The following is a 21,458-nucleotide window of genomic DNA, read 5'->3' as shown; positions in this document are numbered from 1 at the left end:
ATATCAACAATCAAATTATATAAGAACACACAAGTGAACATCGATTATTTCTTACTATGTTTAAATAAAATGACCATATCAAACTCCTAATATAGCAAACAATCAAACGTCAGACGGTCTATAGGGAGTGTATTTCTTATTCTTATCCACTCTTTTTTTAACAAGACACCAACTATAAAAATATAAAAATGATAAAAACTGGTCTCACCGGCTTGGATCGTTCAACGCGCAGCATTAGGATGTTTTTGAGGGCTAGGTGAACCTCTTACACTTACCTCAGATTTAATTATAAAACCCAAACGCGCGTCTAAAACGAATTATAATTATTAAACAAGATGTGTTTGTGAAACACTATGTCCCCCCATATATTTGACCTTTGACCTTGAAGGATGACCTTCACCTTGACCTTTAACCACTCAAAATGTGCAGCTCCATGAGATACACATGCATGCCGAATATCAAATTGCAAAATTCAAGTTCAATATTGCAAAAGTTAATGAAAATGTTAAAGTTTGACACAAACAAACATAAAGCAGCAAACCAACAGACAGGGCAAAAACAATATGTCCCCCAGTATAAACTGAGGGACATAAAAAACTTATGAAAAAGAAAATGAAAACATGAATGCCAATGTGACATGTGAATACTACATACATTTTGTTTAGAATGTCGTTTGTATTGCAAATCTATAAACACGATAAGGGGGGTAGGGTTTTACATATTAGTATACAATTAAATTGTTCATTTATAAAATAACATTATTTTAAGATGGAAATGATATGTATGGCGAAAATGAATACTTATTATGAAATTAATGACACATGCAGGGACATGAGGGAAAATCAATTTCAATTATCAAAGCAAAAATGTATAATTTTGAAAAAGATTTATTTTGAAGACCCGGCAATGTATTAAATTGGTTGATCAACTTTTAATTGAAATGAAAGTTACTCAACTACCGTGACGTTTGGGTACATAAAGCTGTTGCGTGAATTCCTGTTTGAAAATAGTTTATTTTTAAACTTAGCCCCAGTCACAGCCCTTTTCGTTATTATATACTTATTTATTGCAAAAAAAAAAACTATTTACAAAAAACGAATTGCAGTGCAGTTGTCAGTAAACTTATGCCAGTTATATACAAAAGATTTATAACTTTAATTTGACATATTAATAAAAGCTCACTGAAAATATATTTGTAAAGCTTGCTCGATAAAAAAAAATACAAATCATGTGTTCAGTAACTGAATAGTATAGTATATGGATTAGTTCAAGAAAGAAAAGTTACTGGTTCATGCTGATAAACACGTGTGGCAACTTGAATGGGGTTTTTAAGCTCAGTGTATAAGGGCAAATCATTTCGGGTTGATTATTGTATGACGACATATCGCGAAACAATGTTGATTATGCAGATCAAATTAATTCTCGTGATACATTATTTGCTTAACCTGAAATTTTTTAAAAGAGCTATATTGTTCATAATTGAATGTTCGAAATGAATAGCATTTAATAAAGAAAAACTTTAGCATTTCCTCTGCTATTTTGAAGAAAACAAAAGATGTTTTGTTAGAAACGCAATGCCCCCTAATGCGTCGCTTATTTTTTACCTTTGACCTTGAAGGATGACCTTGACCTGTCACCACTCAAAATGTGCAGCTCCATGAGATACACATCCATGCCAAATATCAAGTTGCTATGTTCAATATTTCAAAAGTTGTTGCAAAACTTTACTGTAAGGTTAAAGTTTTGGGAAAGAAAGAAAGAAAGAAAGAAAGAAAGAAAGAAAGAAAGAAAGAAAGAAAGAAAGAAAGGCCAAAAACAATATACCCCCGATCTATCGATCCGGGGGCATAAAAAACACTAGCTAGTACATAAATAGCAGTCATTTTGTAAGCATAATGACGTTCATTAGATATTGCCATAACTATGTTCTGAAATCAACATAATTAACCAACAGCTTTGATATATTAGTCAAATTCATGATAAAAATAATATGTTTACTGCATGTTTTTCCATCCATAATTCCTGTTTAAGTATAACAAGTCAAAACAGGCTGCGTGTGTTTATAATGTTCTAATTTTAAAATGTAAAACCTGTAATCATTATCTGTATATTTTTAGTTCTCAAAATCAACCATAATATACACAATGGGAACACAACCTGTCACAACTTGAATTTCTAAGCAATCGGTCAAATGGGACGTCATAATGCATACAAAAACAAATTCAATCAAATATATTAAGTCAATAGTAATCTACGTGTGTATGGTTTCTATTCAATTTTAACTACCTTAATCTGAACGTAAAATAGAACTGTTTCACTGATTGAAAAATATAGAAATCAAATCCATACGAGAAATACCATACAAAAAAATGTGTTTGTTTGGATAATGATGTCATCTTAAAATGCATAATTAGTTGCTATGGTTTCAAAGTAGAAAACAATAGACTTTCCATCATAAAATAATCCTAGGCATGCTTTCAAATTGATTCAATAGTTAAGATTTTTTTTATTATCAGATTACATTCATACGTTAAAAATTAATGTCATGCTTACAATTTTTTGATTATTTTTGTTGTTTGACCTTTAATTTGATTATGACCTTGGCTTTAAATCATTAAGAAAACAATCACATTTTAATTATTAACTTAAACAACTAATTTACAGAATGTTTGAATTTAAAAAGATGGTATCACCTATGTCATCTATAATGCAGGATTTGCAACGATACATAAACCAATGCCATATTAGCGTATTGGGGAACTCTGGATCTGTCGCTTGAGGTCTGGCTTGACAAGCATCCATAATGCCTTTTGAAGTTACGCAATACTATGATGAAAACTGCAATTCTATAACATACACCCCAAAGAGGACCATCACTACCGGATGGCAGATGTTAAAAGAGGAGATAACTATGCAGTAAACGATTCGGATGCATTTGCTTGGTGATCTCCGCTAGCGTGCTTCAGTCACGCATGGTGCGCCACGATGGTTTATGAATGAAGCAAATAGGTTTGTGTTTTCTATGTTGAGCATTAATCACTTGGTAGTCCGTAAAGCTATGAAACACGTACTGTTTGATAGTCTTAAGTTTGTCGTTTCAAATATGTTAATATACAATATGAAACATAACTGATAACCGATAGACTCTTTTCTCTTTTTTAACGTGTCCTTGACAAAAACGAAGTCTTTCTGTAACATTCTTTTGAGTATCATGGAATTGTTCAGACCAAACGAACAACATAATATTTATAAAGTATTAATTTTATTCAATAGAAAATCAATCACAGAGGCTCATTTGAAACAGCGCCCTAAACTGTTCTTCTTCGTACGTTCTTCATACATTCGAGCAAGCAAAAGCAATCGGTAAAATCAAGAAGACACAAGTTTTAATGTACGCCGTGTATCTTCATCGAGTTTTTTAGAAGTCGCAAATGTCTAATGTATAAACTCGGAAGAACTATGAAATCTGTTGGCCGTGACACATCCTTCTAAATGAAGCAATTAAATCCGCTCCGTATACAGCACAACCTTGTTTATATCTCATCGTGGAGGTTCGCGGCAGCTTGGGTGGTCTTCAACCACGGGGAGCGTCGCCTAGCAACCTCATGTCGAACGCATACGTCAGGAGCAGCCCACCAGGGCTGTCATCCAATCACTAAGCCTATTTACCTTTTAACCGGTGTCAGTTACTTCAGTGAGGCGGAGCGAGGATGAAAATGTATGTTCGTTTTTCTGAGTGAACGGAGCAGAGTTACATTCTCTGTTGGTTACCTGTGTTATAGTGTTTATAAGAATGCTTTTGGTAAAATGTGACTGGACATAAGGACCATGAGTTGGAAAATACTAACTAAAGGTGTTATTAGATATATGATGTACAAAGGGCGAATAAGAGATAAATAATCAATGTGATTATAAAGGAGATTACTTTTAACTGTACTATATCTTCTTCCCTCTTCTAGAGTGCTACGATGGCCTCTGAGAGGAAGAAGAGGTCCAGCAAGTATGTGGACCAAGAGTACCACGATAGACCAAGCTATGTTAATGCCAAGGCAGCCTACAGGCAAATTAGAAAGGTGAGTTTTCAACTATTTTAAACATACATTCTTTCTACATGATACCAACATGTGGTGAATATAAATGGGGTTCTTAACGGGGGACATGATTTTGACTGATTTCGAATTTTGGTCGTTTTTCGATACAGGATAAGCAAAAATTAGAATATGAAGTTAAATGTCTTCTTACTGGTTAAATGTGTATTACGCAAATCTTATTTAAATATAGTTAATTCTGTATTTTGGTCAAATGCACACTTTGAACATGCACAATGTAGTATACGTGACCTTCTTTTAAGTTTTGATAAACAAACGCATTAAAAGTTGGAATATTTGTTTCAGGGAAAAGCCGACGGCAATAAACATGCATTATGGGTTCGAAAACACGTTCAAGAATACCTTTATATAATTGGAATATTCATCAATCAACACTGTGGCAAAGTGTGTTTTGTTGGATTATTGTTATTGTCATTATGCTGTGTTGGTTTAAAATCGGTGAAAATGGAAACGGACGTCGAAAAACTATGGGTTGAAGGTATGTACATGAAGGCTTTATTATCTGTAACGATAAAGTTGTATATATACCTGTAAAACAGCTTTTAAACACGAAAAAAGTACGTCATGTATTTCGCGCAATACCTGTACTGTGCCTCTAGCCGCCATTTTGGTTTGTGACCCAGAAAGAATGAAACTCAATCACGACGGTGTGTGGTCTCGTCTATTTTTGGCTGACTGCTGAATTATTCTGATTCTTTCTTCTGTAATTCTGTTGATGATCTGGTTTTGCGTGAGATTCAATTTATCCATAAAGCACAGGGCATTTAAACGGAGTTTCGAATAAAAGTAAGCAAGATAAAAGTATATCCATGCTCAGTAGAAAAGCTTGTTATCGATCAAAAGACCTACATCACCGTTTGGAGAAACAATCTCGCAACAATATCTCTTATGAAAGCGTGTATTCATGCGCGCGTGCGATATTTATATATTAGCGTTTTAATTATCCTATAATAGAAACTGCGTACTTACTTTCTAACAAGACTTGAACGTGTTTACACTTAGAGTTTCATTGTAAACAAAGGTAAAGAACGGCAAAATTCACGTTAAATTTTAGCGATGCACTTCAAAATATTTTGTCTATAATAGCACCAAACGTATTAACAATTGTAAATAAGTCACGTGGTGTCAATCTAACTTATTACTATATAAATTAAGACATATACTGATTAAATAGTGTGTTATGCAATAAGTCGACTTAATTCGGTTTTACAATAATAATTATTGCTTGTGTCAAATCGTTAATGCAAAAGTATCCGGTTATAATAATATAGTGGACTAACCATAGACCAACATTTTAACTTATACCAAGCAAATTGCTGAGTCAACGGACAAAATAACCGTATGAAGACAAGAAAGTATAAAGCGTGACTAATACCGCGGTAATTGCATGCGACCTCTGGACATCTATTATTTGAACAACACATTAGATCTTTTAAAAGCTGACAAGTGATAATCTATCAAGATTTTCTAACAATTTGATGAACAAATAAATAAAGTAAACGTTAAAAATATGTAGGCATTTGAAGTGATAAAGCTTTGGTTCCCTTTATTTCATTTTGCAAAACCTGTAAGGTACCAAGAGGTATTGACACGAATGGAAGTTGGTACGAAAAGGTATTGGTACTAATTACAAAAAAATATAGGTGAAAATGCGTTTTCTATTGTTTTTAAGACGTCATATTCGTTTAGACATGTCGGGTTATAAATAATATATTGCATTGGTATTGTAACTTTTTTTTAATGAAAGGGGACTGCAAATTATTCTAAATGTCACATGTTTTCGCGACACCGTAGTTTATACGATTCAGAAAAAAGAGCTTAAATGGGCCTTTTCACAGATTTTGGCATTTATTGAAGTTTGTCATTAAATGCTTTATAATGATAAATGTAAACATTGGATCCAAAAATCTCCATTAAAAAATCAAGAATAAAATTTACAATAACAAAAGAAAAAAAGTAACCCTAAACAGGGCTCGAACCACTGACCCCTGGTGTCCTGAAGTAAACGTCTACCTTTAAGCCACTCGACCATCCGTGCTTGTACAATGAGGGATGTATTTTTTACTTTCTATGAACAATCCTCCTAGTTTCACAAAATACAACAACAGAACGCTCAATATTATTCAATGATCGTTTCGCGTTGCAACGCTTTATAATTCTCAGGTTTTAAAATCGTCATAAGATGCATATTTAGCTATTTTAGAGCATGGTCAATGTTCAGTATTACTGTTTCCTCACAAATATCATAACTAAAACGAAAATTTGCTAATCTGAAACAACTTTTTAATTTTGTCAATTTACTTAAACGTGAAAAGGCCCCTTTAAGACTGTCAGGTTGTTGCAGTAGGTGGTAGATCTGGGTTTTGATTTTCGGTAAGTTTGGTTTGTGGTCACCAGACCGGACAAGTTGGGTCACATCAAATAATGAAGCATCGGACGCAGAAGGACCTTAAAAACATTGAAAAACAATAATACACGTTTCTCATGTTTCTCGACAGGGCTGTAACTTTCTTCTAAAAAGTTCTGATTTTAGAATACAAACTTAATCAACTTATCAATCCACCAATTGTGTCTTACGTATTTATGAATCAATTATCTTGGCAAAGTTATCGTCCATTTGTTTCATTAACTTAACAGTCTATTAACTTAAGACATATCTTATGACATTCTTAAAGTGCACTTTAATCTTGAATGTCATAAGATATGTCTTAAGTTAAGTAGACTGATTTAAGTTTCAATATAAGATGGATTGAAGATGTAAACACTATAAACCCCTGGCCCTGGCTTTCCCCATAGATAGTAGGAGATATTATTCAGTGTTATAAAATCATAAACAACAAGATGCCAGATATACCATGTGAGCTTTTTTCTCTTTCAACACAATCTAAAACTAGAGGACACTGTTAAACTTGCCAAACCAAGATTCGAGACAAATTTTAGACTAAAAAGTTTCTCTTAAAAAATCATATCTGAATAGAATCATATCTGAATAGAATAATAGAATGAATAAGTGTCTTCTAAGTCATTAAATATTTTTTTAAACATCATTAACCAACTGTGGGATAATTATGCTCAGTAGATCTACATGTTCTAACCAGTGTTATATGTATCTCAGTTGAGGTATTGGATGTACCACATATCACTAGATCTTTTTGTGTGAAAAGTGTATTTTTTTTAATCTGTTGGTACTAAAGAAGACCAGTCATCATTAGAAAACGAAGATGAAGGCTTAAAAGGATCCTGATCCTTACTTACGAGCCTAACAACGATTCTATGGTATTCTACGGTAATATATATATTTATAATTAATGAAGTTAATTTAAGAGCTACTGAAATAAAAGAGACACAAAATGTAGTTTTAAAACGAAATATCAGCGTCGAAATAAAAAATGATGAAGTAAGAAAATTTGCAAATTCACTTAAATGAAGAAAAGTAACATGATTATTATAGAAGAAATATTACATGTACCTACATGACTTCTTCACTTTCATTTTTAAGTCTCAGAAAGATGTAAAACAACCTTTTACTGGAATTCTCTGGTTTATGATTTGCGTACTTTCAATTATGCAAGTCCAGTGTAATAGAAGAGTATCCCCATGAGTTAAAATGGAAAAAGGGGTGCACCTTGTTTATGTTTCAAAGCTTTAAAAATAATAACATATGTGGCCCTTCTTTCATACATATACCGGTATGTCTTCTTTACATTTTAAAAATATACTCCACTCTAAGTCTTGTTTGTCCCTATAAAATTTTGTCAATGCTCTTGTAGATACAGATTCAACCAACCTGTTTTTATTGACTTCATTATGGGAACAGCACAATTAAGTCACTTAAAATGTACAAAGTTTGCCATCCAACGATTTTTCACTTTCTAATTAATCCTGATCATTTAAGGGCTCCCTTGTATTTTTTAGTTTGGCAAAATCCATAAAACTATTGCAAGAAATCTTAGTCAGAAGTAAGCTTACACAGCCATGAAAAATGTTTCTCCCACCGTATGTTAATACAGGTCTCCAATCAGATGTTCTGCACTTAAACTTCATGAAATGAAATAAAAGTATTTTTACTTATTTTATTGTGAAAAGATGGTCCGAGGTAAAGCCTACTTATTTTAGGTAGCAGTGGTGTAGTGGATATGGGATCCGCCTTGCAATCGGGAGGTCACGGGATCACATTTCTATGCAATCTAGCTTATATAAATAGGTTTCAATTATAGTACATTTTTTAACTCATGAAATAAGAACTAAACTAAAATTTCCAAAAGTCAAATGTCCATTTTTGAGTCAAAAGACTTTAGTTGACTAGAGTATGATTGTGAAATATAAAAGAGTTATTTACTGTTTCTTATTTGTTTTGTACATAAAAGAGTTTAACAAGAATTGTTGAACAATTATTTTTTTAAATTATATTTAATAGTTTGTGTGAAAAAAGTATTGAAATGTCCTCAAGTTTTCTAGAGCTGTGAGACATTTTGTCCTACCTATTTCCATACCTCAGCAGAACACTGTTTTGTGATCCACATGTTTTCAGTTGCATTTTCTTTAAACTGAGGTTATTAAGTCTAATAAATCTACTTTTCAAATAAAGAAGAACCTCAGTTATTTAAGCTCAGATTAAAGCGAGCTATTATTAAAGCGTTCTTAACTTTATAAATTCCATGTTTGAATGTTCATAATATACTGTAACAAGTTAGACAAAAGAACGTATATTGTTTCATGTAACTGCAGTCTAGCTACATTCTAAAAACAAGTTTTAAATTGATGTAAATAAAAGTGAATTTAATCAATTATTCTTTGTTACAATTTTTGTATCAATTTCTGCAGTTTGGCAGCATAATAAAGATTTATGAAGACATGGATATTCTGATGTATGTCTTGCGTAATTCTTACGACTATAGGCATGTTTTTTCTAGGCTGTACTGATGTGCCATATTTTTTCATTTTCAAGCATCTTTTTGTAGCAATTTTTATTGTTAAGATTTTTTGACGGTATTTGGGATTGATCATTCGGAAATAATCCATTCAGTTTAATATAAATAATCATGCTTTGACTCAAATTGTAATTGCCATTAAGAATCTATATCCGATCTGACATGTATGTTGCACTAATTTAGAGAAATTACCAAACGTCTTCTTTTACAATTGTTTGTTTAAAATATCTTTAATCGACCAACCATCATTATTATTGTTCAAGGCTTTAATGGGAAATGCTGTAAAAAATGAATGCTCTTTAGCCTATAATTTAATACTTCACAGATAATTCAGCTACCAGTGTAACATACTAAAAACACAAAACCATCTTTTAAACCATAAAACCATGTATGCTGGGCTGCTTTTCAGAATAGGGTTTTCCACTCCGCTATGTCTGTATTATGCTTCAGCTGAAATTTACTACTGTTCCTCAGCCTTTTCCCCTCCGTTATTGCATTTTTATTGCCACACTCTGGATTTAACACCAGATTTTCTTTTTCTTAACCTGTACTTTCTGAATTTCCATAATCAACTTATCCTGCGATCTGGTATTCATAAAGCTTAAAAAAATTATTAACTATAGTTAAAGCTCAAGTTGAAATTAAGCTCATTTGGTCTGTGATATTCATGGTTATAGACGTGATAGGTGTTTCCAAACAGTTCTTAACTGGATGAGTTGAACAGATTATCAAAATGACAACTTTTTGGCACAGATTTTACAAAATAAATGATAACTGTAAATAAGGAAGCGAAATAACACTTACAGCATAGACTCGTTCGGAAATACAGACTCCTTTATGAATTATCATGGTAATTTGTAATTGATTCAGTTATCATGTGTTACAAATGAAAAACAAGATTACATGATTTGAAATTATTCTATTGTTTTTGTTAATTTTGTTACAACATGTGGATCGTTTGTATGAAGTAAAAATGTTTGTAAATACACACAAGTCTGTACATCTGTAGAGATTTTCAAGCACTGGCCTTTGAATCCAAAGAACATGGGATTCAGCCATGCTCAAGATACATGTAGCTTATAATGATTTCTTGTATTTCTCAAATTCTTTAATGGAGTTCAATAAATCCTTGGTTAAAATCTAAAAATTTATGGCATTTATTGGCGCCATTGAAAAATGCCCAGCAACGTTGTCAGTGCAAACTAGCATAAAAACGTAAATCTTTAAAGGAAATTTTGGGGTTTACCGGTAGGTATTTAATAGGGTGTAAAAGGATGGCAGCTGAGGACACAATCTACAGTCATGTATAAACTACCTCTAAAGTCTTCTTAAAAGAAATGCATAATATCTTATTTTTGGCAACAATATTTAAAAAAGTCCACCCATATTAATTCACTTGATTTGAAAATAATTATTTAAGGCATAAATAAACTGTTGCAGGCCAGTAATGTATCTCAAAAGGTGCTTGTTAAACCATAAATTTATTACATAAAAATTGTGTTTTTTATTATGTAGGCTTTGCTTTATTTCCTTTTATAGTAGACCATAATGATAGTGTAACTGTTTTGCATTAAATAAGTTACTAACCACTAAACAATGATCAACTGGTAGGCAAAAAACCTGCAGTTGCTATCTTGGTTAAAAGGTGTTAGCTGCCATTATCTCTGTACTATTGAGATGTATCATTAGCAAGCTGTGGCATTGCATACTGCATCAGCCTTCTTTTATTTACCATATTTCAGTGTAAAATACAAGCTTGTTTCCTAAGATAAATCGCATAATTTACGAATCACCAAAATCCAAGTTGAAATCTTTTCGCTGTTGAATAACATACTAAATGTCCGATGCTCTGCATTTTGTTACCATCAGTGTTCCTTTCATTGTTTTGCACCTTTGGGGACATGGGCTTTTCTGGCATAAAAAAGTGGGGACACAGAAATAGAATGAGTGTTTACCTTAAATTCTTAAATCAGTCTTTACCTATGAATTGATTATTTGAAATTTCTAATTTCAATTTTGGATGCATCGATGGACCCTCTTAGGAAAGTCTGATGTGGGACAACACAAAATTCACAAATGGCACAAAGGTGGCCAGCATGGCCATGGATGTTAGTTATTATCTGTCTCATTAATTGCAAACAGATCTACCAAAAAAAGTTGAGTATTTTCAAATGGAGCAATTTTCATACTTAGCTATTTCTTTAGACCTGAAGCTTGATGACTGTTGAACATATGCATTCATGCGTTTTTTGGAATCTCTCTGTGATGTTCTTACAGTTAAGGTAAATTACGTTTAACAGTTGCACTAAAATACTGCAACCAATGTGGTTTATTTTATTATTATGTTTGTTTATTTTCTTTGGCGATTTCATTACCTTTGAAATAAGAAAATATACTTTGTTTTATTGCTTCAAATTGCAATTCACACACCCTGCACCCCAAAATATTACAAAAACCAGTGATGTCTTTATTGGGTATTTACATTAGTTGGCAATAATGAATTCGGTGTGTATGTGGTTATGAGACAGGGTACCACCCACCATGTTTTTGTAAGATGTCAATGAATGCCATCAACAAGAAATAACATAGTGATAGACAAAATAAAAGTAATTTGCCTCAAGATGGAAACATATGATTACTTTTGTGTAAGATATGCTTTTCCATGGCTTGAGTCTTTGATCTTTACCCATTAAAATTCACCTTTTGAAAATCCCACACCCTGTCAGTTGCTGTTAGCCCAGTGCTTTATTGACATGCATTATCCAGTGAGCATGATTGCATGCTTGTGCAATAGTTATTGTTGTAGGAACTTGAAAGGTTTTAGAGCACAAAGAAAATGCATTGACTATATCATAATACAGTGCAGGGTTATTTGCATCAAATCTGTTAATAACCATTCTTCCAAACCCCCTCCCCTCCTGAAACATCATCACGGATTTACAATAAACCAGTTAATAACCATGTCCTTACAGCATGTTTGCCCATTCTATTTACATTTTGTGAAAATGTGCATTTTTGAAATAAACGAAACCCAGCCAAAGATCTTGTTTGCAAGGCTCTATGGATTTTCTATTTATTTGTTTGTCTCTTTAATGTCAGTGGAGGTATTTTCAAAGACTGCCTGAATTCACCTCACAGGTGTTTTTTGTATAATAACTTTATAATGTCAAAACAGAAGTTTAGTTTTAAAAAAAACATCTTTATTGTCGCATCCAACACTTAAAGGTGAACTATGTTTTAGGTGTTGGTTTCTTGTTAAATTTTCTTTAAATGCTTTATCTTAGGTTTCCTATAAACAGTGAACAACATTATATGTTAACAAGTATTAGAAAATTCATTGTCAATCATATTATTTAAATGGTATATAATTTCTGTTGTTGCTTCGCTGAAGGATTCTTGTTCATAAAGCTGACCTTTGCTGTGAATAAGCAAATAGCGATGGTAGTTTTATGTCAAGTTAGTTGAGAGTCTTGTTCATTCAATTTGGTGTTCTGCCTGAGGGCGTTCGAAACTGTCTTTCTTTGCCTGTCACCTACCGCACACAGTTGAATACTGGGTCAACCACATCTTTGTGCCGTTTTCTCTATACTGGTTTGACAAACAGAGCTCCGTTTTGCCTGAATACACTACAGTGTTGCAATAAATGGGTTTACAAACATTTTGGGCTCTTTGCATTGCTGGAGATTGTGTGTTTAGCATGGGCTTAAGAAATAATGTCTGGTACTACCGGGTTCTGTATTTAAATGCCCTTTATACAGATATTTATACATATTTATTTGATTATTTATTGTTTCAGTTTTTTGTATAATTGTATTTGAATGTTGTCCTCTATTAACAATTTCGGAAAACATCACCTGACAAGTTTATTGTCATGTACTTTTGTTTCAAAGTAATGATAAATCTATATAAGATACATTTGTTGAAGAAAATTTTCAGAAATAAATTCAAATTAAAACCATAAATATATAATTTATGTACATGAATATCATGGTTTCATTTAAGATCACTGTTTAATTAAAAGTTCTAATCAAACATCATAATTTGAAATCATAATCTTGAAGCTAATTATGTTCATTCAGATGTATGTTGTTGGTGTTAACAAGTGAAAATGTGCTATGAAATTAAAATCAGATTTTAAATAAGCCATCAAGAGATATGCATCATGAATAAAGCTACCATAATAAACCAAAGCTTAGAGGAGGTCAACCTACTGCATCTGAATTCATGTAGGTATTAAGTTCTAATGTATTGATATTCAGATTATTTATACCCCTGCAGGTGCATTAACCTTCAAGTTAAATATGTTTGTAAAAAGTGTTTTCTTTTTTATGCTTTTAATATGCGTTTAAGTGTTTGTATTTATATTAATATAATACTAGTTATCTTAGAGATCATTTAAGTGATTGTAATATCAATATAATAGTACCGGTAGTTATGTTAGAGGTAATTTATTCATGATGAAGAACAAATATGTTTAATCTTAAAGCGTTACTCAGATGGTAATCTGATTCAAGAAGAGAAGTTGTCAGTCATGTGCACAATTATAATACGCAATTTTGTGAAGTTGGAAAAAGACATAAATCTTGGAATAGGCTTTGTTCTTTAAACAATTATTATACGCAATTTTACATTGTGTATTTATATGGTTTGACACATCATACCTAAAGTAGATACTTGCATATATGATTAATGATTTAAATTGATTAAAAAAAACAACAGAATTTGTAAATGGAGTTTTTAACCTTACACACAAAATATACCGTAACTGAGTCCTTGCATGAATCAACAGTAAGCACAGGTTGAAGATACAGGGAATATGATAAAAATACATCTCTTTAATTGAGAAAGCCATTTTGCTGGTCATCTGATTGCAGCAGTCTTTTGAGGTTGTCATGTCTGCGGTTGGTAAAAGATATATGATATGGCTCTAGGAGCAACATTTATTTTCTTATTTTCATCAAACTTGGTCAGCACATTGTTCTAATGGTTTTTGATCTAAGTTCGAAACTGTGTCACATGAGGTTAAAAACTAGGTCGCTTATGAAGCTTCTTTGAATAGTTGAGCAATTATAACAAGATCATAGAAACTAACATACATAATTAATAAACATAGAACCTGACCTTATTTTTTTCTTCACAGAGGGTGGTAGGTTAGAGGAAGAGCTCACATATTCCAAAGACCACATCGGTGCAGGGGCGGGGATTACCAATCAGATTCTGATACAGACCCCAAAGTCGGGCAACAATATCCTCTCAAAGGAGTCGCTACTGCAACATCGGGATGCTCTGGTCAAGGCATCGCAGATCACCGTGGAGATGTTCGATATGTGGGTTCTATTTTTCATTTTAAGGGAAGTCTCTTCTTAGTGAATATCCAAATTGAGAGAAGACTGTTGTCCCTGATTAGCGTGTGCAGACTGCACAGGCTAACCTTGGACAACACTTTACGCACATGCTTTGAGTCTACTTTGTTTTATTTTTGCATGGTATTTACTATTGCTTTCGCTAAGCATTTTATGAACAATTTGGGTCAGTGGTTCACTATGAATCCCTGTTTATGTCACAGATGCTGAATTCAAAGGTTCTCTGTTTATCTTGCTTGGATATCATTTAGAAATAACTAAATAGATTGAATAAATATTCAGTTGTAGTATTTAAAGCAAACAGTTTTATGTTTATCATAGGTAGATGGAAGAAAATGGAAGAAAATGGAATTGACAATTAACTTTATCATTCAAGATTATTTTAAGTGTTAAATTAGCAATTTTCGTATTTCTAATTGACAAGGTACTTGGGTTTCTGTAATTTTGTCAAGATGAAATTTCATAGGTTTGTATAATCTGGCTTGTTTGTTAAATCTTATTTGTGCTGATTTTTTTTAATGTGCGAAATAAGACTTGTTCATTTAACACTTGATATCATGTTTGAAGGGACCCAGGAAAATGATTAAAATTTAGTGAATGTAAAAAAATATTGGTTTTGTAGTTCATCTGGTTTTATATTGTCAAAAAAACAGTGATGATTGAAGGAATTGGCCATTAATTACCTATTGTCTATCATGGTAGTTCCAGAAAACCAATTTCTGATTTCAGCAAGTGGAGGTACACGGACATCTGCTATCTTGCCCAGTTTCCACTGTCTGAGAGTAGCGTTTTGGAAAGTGTAAGAATTACAGTCAAAACATTTATGTAAAAACTCATAATTACTATTTGTGTACCTTTATGGCAAAACATGATTTCTTGGCAGTATGCATAAACCATATTATTCATATACAGTCAATTGAACCTATTTTACCAAACATTAAATTACATGTATTCAAATTTTGGTGTAACAAAATATCACCATGAAAAATTGTCATTTTTATTCTTCTTTGCACATATGCTGATAGGTCATTTGGGCCTTCATTTGACCGAGCATGCAATCTATTGCTTTTATTCTATCAGATGTTGGTGGCGATTTTACCGTGTGTCATCATCACACCGCTCGACTGTTTCTGGGAAGGCTCTCAGGCCCTGGGGCCACCCAACGGCATCAAGGGAGTTCATGAGTAAGTACACCAAAATAATAATTCACCTGCATTTCAATTTTTGTATGTGCCATTGAAATAAAAATTGAAGGGAAAATTATATAGTCCCGTCGGTATCATCTATTTATTGTTTTTGTACAAAATTTTAATCAGCAAACAGGTGATGGTTTATGTTTTGTGGAGTTTTTCTGTGTATGCTATATTTTGTTTGGCATTTATTGAAATAAAACAATTTTACAAACTTTTTATTGGTTAAAGGGGACTTTTTCACAGATTTTGGCATATATTGAAGTGTGTCATTAAATCCTTTAAATTGATATAGTAAACATGCAAACTAAATAGACCCAGTAAAAAAGAATAAAAGAAAGAACAAAAAAGTTAGCTTCAACTGGGTTTGAAACACTGAGCCTTGGAGTAAGTCAAGCATTTAGACCCTTCAGCCATCAGTGCTAATATATTTTGTGGTGTATTTTATACTTTATATAAACAATCCTCGTAATATCACAACATATAATGATAACAACAGAACTCTCCAAGTTATGCAATTGTTTGGCATTTGTAACGCTGTATAATTTTCAGGTTTTTTTAATTACCCAAAAGATGTATATAATTGATATTTTAGAGAAAAGTAAATGTTCAGTATTACTGTTTCCTTGCAACTATCATAACAACAATAAAATTGTGCTAATCTGAATTTTTTTTCTATTTTTCAATTTATCAAAAAGTAAAAAAGGTCCCTTTAATATAAAAAGGAACTTTGATGTATTGTTTAAATTGCTGTCAGTCATTCACATAAATTTGTATTATATTTGAAGCCTTACACAACTGTATAATTGTCAATAGTATGTCAAAGTGGCCTCCAATATGCACTTACGACTCTTGCATAATCCTTTTCTGTGTGCACTCAAACATGAACCCTTCTTTCTTCAATCAATTACGACCACTGGATGTTTTTAGATTGAAAGTAATATTTTTACTGTTTTATTCAAGTAAGCTAACTTGGTGACATTTTCCAAGAAATTATTTATTTTTTTGCAAGTGAATGAGCTTTTGTGATTTTGTCATGAAAAATATAATACCAATTTGCTGTTTTCTTATAATCTAGCATAGATTGGATATGTTTGGTTTTCCACATGTACAATTCCTTACATTATCTGAACAACAACAACACTAGTTATCTTACTGTCATCATGTCATGCATTGAATCCCACAGCAAAATCTTATTCTAGGACATAATAAATATTATTTTTATGCATGTTATGTTTGGACCTACAACTGATGTCTCAGTCATTTATTGGTGTAGTTCATTGTGCATCCACCATTGATTGTGTCCCACTTGTCCTTGGTTCACTCTCTGGTCTTAAGAAAAACCATGAAATCTGAAGCAATGTTGGCATATATAATATGCAGAATTGTTTTATTTCTACATTTATTAACGTTATTCAATTTTACTTTTTACAAAGAAAACAGGTTCCATATATACCAAATGAATTTCTCACACACTGTATTTAATAATTGTTGGGTAATTCAAACTAAAAGTTGCGAACAATGAACATGTCAATGCCTGGTATTCATGCAATCACAAAAGTATGTGATAGAAAAAACTTCTACATGAATTAATTCGTTTCAGAATACAACTTCAATACCCAGATTTCATATTATTTGCATATGCTTAATACCATTCATACTATCAATATTCGATACTGATTTGCATGAGTTTGAATAACTGAAATTTTGAGCTCAACGAAAGCGTGATGGTTGAAAGAATCTTTGAATATCTTCTTGTGTGGCCTTGTGGGTAAACATCATGAAGCGTTGAGACTGGTTATGCTTCACTGGCTTACCATTTTACAATTTTACAATCACCAGTCAACAACAGTGGCACATATGGGGAGAGAATATTTAGGTGCAGGCATATTAGATACACATAGAACCACAACCCACTGAAAGCCTTAGAAAAATGCTTTAACATCCCTGGAATAAAAACAGCTTCTTACAATAAAGATAACACATGCCTATGGCTGTTTTTCATGGCTCACATTCGAAATCACTGAGTAGAGATTGTGTTTTGTTAATTACTGGTATTAGAATAATATATTGGAAAAAGAATTAAAAACATCGATGGAAACTTAAAGGACTGGTTTGGGTTTAACATTTAATTAAAAATTAGAATGTTAATAAACCATTTTTGCTCAGCAGAAAAGCATGAGCATGACTATGATTGAGGAGGACACGAGAAAAAGTATGATGATGTTGGTGCTGCTGCTGATGATGATGGTGGTGGTGGTGATAATGATAATGATGATGATGATGATGATGATGATGATGATGATGATGATGATGATGATGATGATGATGATGATGATGTCAGGCTGTTGTAGGGTTTGAAAACAGAACAAATGGAAGAAAAGGCGCCAGACTTATTAACATGTCCAATTACATAAAACATGCATTTAATAGTCAACAAAAAATGACAACAATAAACTACTTAATTGGCCCCCTCCGTGTAAGGGGATTATGCAGAAATGCACTGAGTGGGTGGTTTGTGTTAAAAGTATAACATGAATTAGTTCATTGTTTTAATGTTATTGCACCTTGTAGTGCTCATTAAATAAATTCAGTGCTGTGGCTTCTGGAAAACAAGTTCACTGTGCAATGTAAGCTTTGGTACCTGTAATCATGCTTTGTAAGGCAATTTCCAGTAAATCATTTCTTTAATATGTAAAAATTAAAATCACTCTGATCATCATATCTTGTATTAGCTTATTCAAAATTATTGTGAGCGGATACAATTATAATAACATAATTCTTAATATCCATAAAGTATTTGGTATATTTTTGAGAATCGGAGTCAAATCTTACCAAAAAACTAATGTGATGCAAATTGTTAACCTTAGATATAATATAATCTCATGTGATAAAAAACAAATCACAAGACAAAGCAACAATGTCCTGCATTAACAACAGAGCTATAATGCTGTCATTCATGTATGGTTTTATTGCTAGTCTTGTGGTAGGTCTTGCATTGTGAAATGGTTCAAAGGTTGTAGTTTGTAATTATATTTTGCTTGTTAGCGTCTTGTTACATTTAGCAATAATGATGTTTGCTTGCTTACCAGTCCGAAATGTTTACATTTTCATGATGTTCTTTCGTAAGTTTTTTTTAAATGTTCATTTGTTCAATTAAGAATTTTGTGAAATTTGCAGAAGGCATATGGTCTTTCTGTCCAAAACAGGTTATTAAAATTTTAAGATTGTTTTTTAGCGGCAACACTACTTGGTAGAACGGTTTGTTTTTTACCATCCCTTATTCCATAGTACCACCTTGTTATTACCATTTACAATGTCCATGTATCACCGAACCTCATTTTGACATTGACCTTATTCTTACTTTAAAAAATTCAAATTATATTGCCTTACATGGCCCCTACTATAGAAAGGACAACATATAAATCTCTATTTAGTGTTGATATTTTGTTTGTAGTGAAAAAGTACACCATAAATGGTCCCGTACAATGGCAATTATCAAAGATCCTGTCTAAGGTTATGCTATCCTCATTGAAGTAACTTCAAGCAGCTCAAACTACTTTAGTATCTTGTCTAAGGTTATTCTCTCCTTATTTCAGTTACTTCAAGCACCTCAAATGATCCTGTCTAAGGTTATGCCAATCCTTATTTCAGTTACTTCAAGCACCTCAAATGATTCTTTCTAAGGTTATGCCAATCTTTATTTCAGTTACTTCAAGCACCTCAAATGATCCTTTCTAAGGTTATGCCAATCCTTATTTCAGTTACTTCAAGCACCTCAAATGATTCTTTCTAAGGTTATGCCAATCCTTATTTCAGTTACTTCAAGCACCTCAAATGATCCTGTCTAAGGTTATGCCAATCCTTATTTCAGTTACTTCAAGCAGCTCCTCTGGACAAACCTGAACCCGATGGAGATTGTTGGGAAGCTGAAGAACCACTATGAGGGTCAGACCAAGAAGGAGATGGAGGCGTTGGAGAAGGTGTTCAGGGACGCGGGAGTCACAACGGGGTACCAGGAGAAACCGTGCATCGACCCCAAAGACTATGACTGCCCCGCCACTGCGCCCAACAAGCAGTCCTTGAATGTGAGTGGGTTTCATTATTTGGAGCAGTTGTTTTTTGTGCTGTAATGTAATACTATGTTTAACAAGGTATTTGTATATAGACGAAGGAAGTGAGTTGGTTAATGTTATTGTCTTTAGTAATACTAATTTGAACTTATTTTTTATTGTAATTATATGAATTATGAAGTCTTAGAGCTGGAGTTGGTGTCTACTGTAACTCAGGTTATAAGATTAAAATCTTCAGTATTTAGTGAAACGTAGGTGGTTACCGTGGTTTCTGTTACCATGTATATTTGCATGACATTTTGCTTCATTTATCAGTCACAAGCTATACATTTATTAAGTTTATGCAGTCTTAGAAAAGTGAGTTTGTATCTTCGGTACTTTGTGCTATTTGTCTTCATTAAAGCATGCTTAATTTGGGGTGTTAAGTTTGACACAAGTTTTTTCGGATTTCAAGGTTCTACGCTTATATTCACCTTATCAAAAATAATGTGTATATAATGTCTCTAATAGGTTGAATTATTACAAATGCAAGTGTAGTGAAGCTCAATTATTATTTTCCACAGAATTTTAATACTGTGGATGGTGAATCTTACAGTTGTTGTGTAGCACTGATGCTGATTTGTTAGAGACACAATTGCGTGGCATTTTGTTGGAACTATGGGCACTGTCTCATGTAGGAGGCTTAGTGAATGACTGAGGAACATTCTTTCTGGAGGATGTGTTTTGCTTTCAATTGACAGATCTAGACTGTGCCATTCTAGTTAACGAAATGCAAGTTGACAACTATGCTTAACTCTTTCAGTGCTGGAACCGAATTTTGAAGGCCTTTGTTCCAGAATTTTGAAGGCCTTTGCAAACAGTATGGATCCAGATGAGACGCCACAGAATGTGGTGTCTCATCAGGATCCAAACTGTTTGCTATTCTGATAGTATTCTTTGAAAAAAAAATGAAGAAAATGCTAATTTTAGAAATTCAGCAGACATTATTTAACAGACGACAAATTTCCCAGCATGCAAAGGGTTAATTTTTCGTAAAGGTCAAAAAGAATGCTACACATTTCATCTTTAAACAGCAGCCGTGTATTTCGTGACACACACTATGGCCATATTCCCAGTCTCGGATTTTGAATTTATAATAATGTATTTCTATTTTAAATGATAAAAAAATATGCAGAACATTTATGTTTTGATTCAAAGACTGTTGTTTTGGAAAATTATTATTCAATAAAAATTTTATTAGCTCACCTGAGCACAACGTGCTCATGGTGAGCTATTGTGATCGCCTTTTGTCCGTGGTGCGTCGTCAACATTTACCTTGTTAACACTCTAAAGGTCACATTTATTGTCCAATCTTCATGAAATTTGGTTAGAACATGTGTCCCAATAATATCTTGGAAGAGTTCGAAAATGGTTCCAGTTGAATGAAAAACATGGCCGCCAGGGGGCCTGGCAGTTTACCTTATATAGCTTTAGTGTATAGTAAATCCTTGTTAACACTCTAGAAGTCACATTTATTGTCCGATCTTCATGAAACTTAGTCAGAACATTTTTTCTAACGATATCTTGGATGAGTTTGAAAATGGTTCTGGTCTGTTAAAAAAAAAATGGCTGCCAGGGGGAGGGGCAGTCCCTTACTTATCATTAATACTTCTCAGGTGAGCGACCAGAGCCACCATGGCCCTCTTGTTATATTTCGCACCTAACAAATAACAACGTTAAATTATGCTCTTGAGTTTCTGATTTTAAACTATCCCAGTCCTTGTATGCATATATGAGTTTTTTAATGCAAGAC

General features: G+C 32.9%; 1 protein-coding gene across 3 annotated transcripts in view; it reads left to right on the top strand.

The window, feature by feature from the left end:
- The first annotated feature begins 3,752 nt into the window (after window positions 1-3,752).
- Window positions 3,753-21,458, top strand: part of LOC127862111 (protein patched homolog 1-like) — a 56,827-nt gene continuing 39,121 nt past the window's right edge. For all 3 annotated transcript variants that reach the window (XM_052401090.1, XM_052401089.1, XM_052401088.1), the window contains exons 1-6: window positions 3,753-4,073; window positions 4,395-4,587; window positions 14,181-14,367; window positions 15,133-15,202; window positions 15,484-15,587; window positions 19,468-19,681. In XM_052401090.1, the coding sequence (XP_052257050.1) occupies window positions 3,969-4,073; window positions 4,395-4,587; window positions 14,181-14,367; window positions 15,133-15,202; window positions 15,484-15,587; window positions 19,468-19,681 (873 nt within the window). In that variant the 5' untranslated portion in view covers window positions 3,753-3,968. The remainder of the gene's footprint in view (window positions 4,074-4,394; window positions 4,588-14,180; window positions 14,368-15,132; window positions 15,203-15,483; window positions 15,588-19,467; window positions 19,682-21,458) is intronic.

The sequence above is a fragment of the Dreissena polymorpha genome, chromosome 16 (genome assembly GCF_020536995.1).
Source record: "Dreissena polymorpha isolate Duluth1 chromosome 16, UMN_Dpol_1.0, whole genome shotgun sequence".
Lineage (NCBI taxonomy): Eukaryota > Metazoa > Mollusca > Bivalvia > Myida > Dreissenidae > Dreissena > Dreissena polymorpha.
This window is presented reverse-complemented; position numbering and strand designations above follow the sequence as displayed.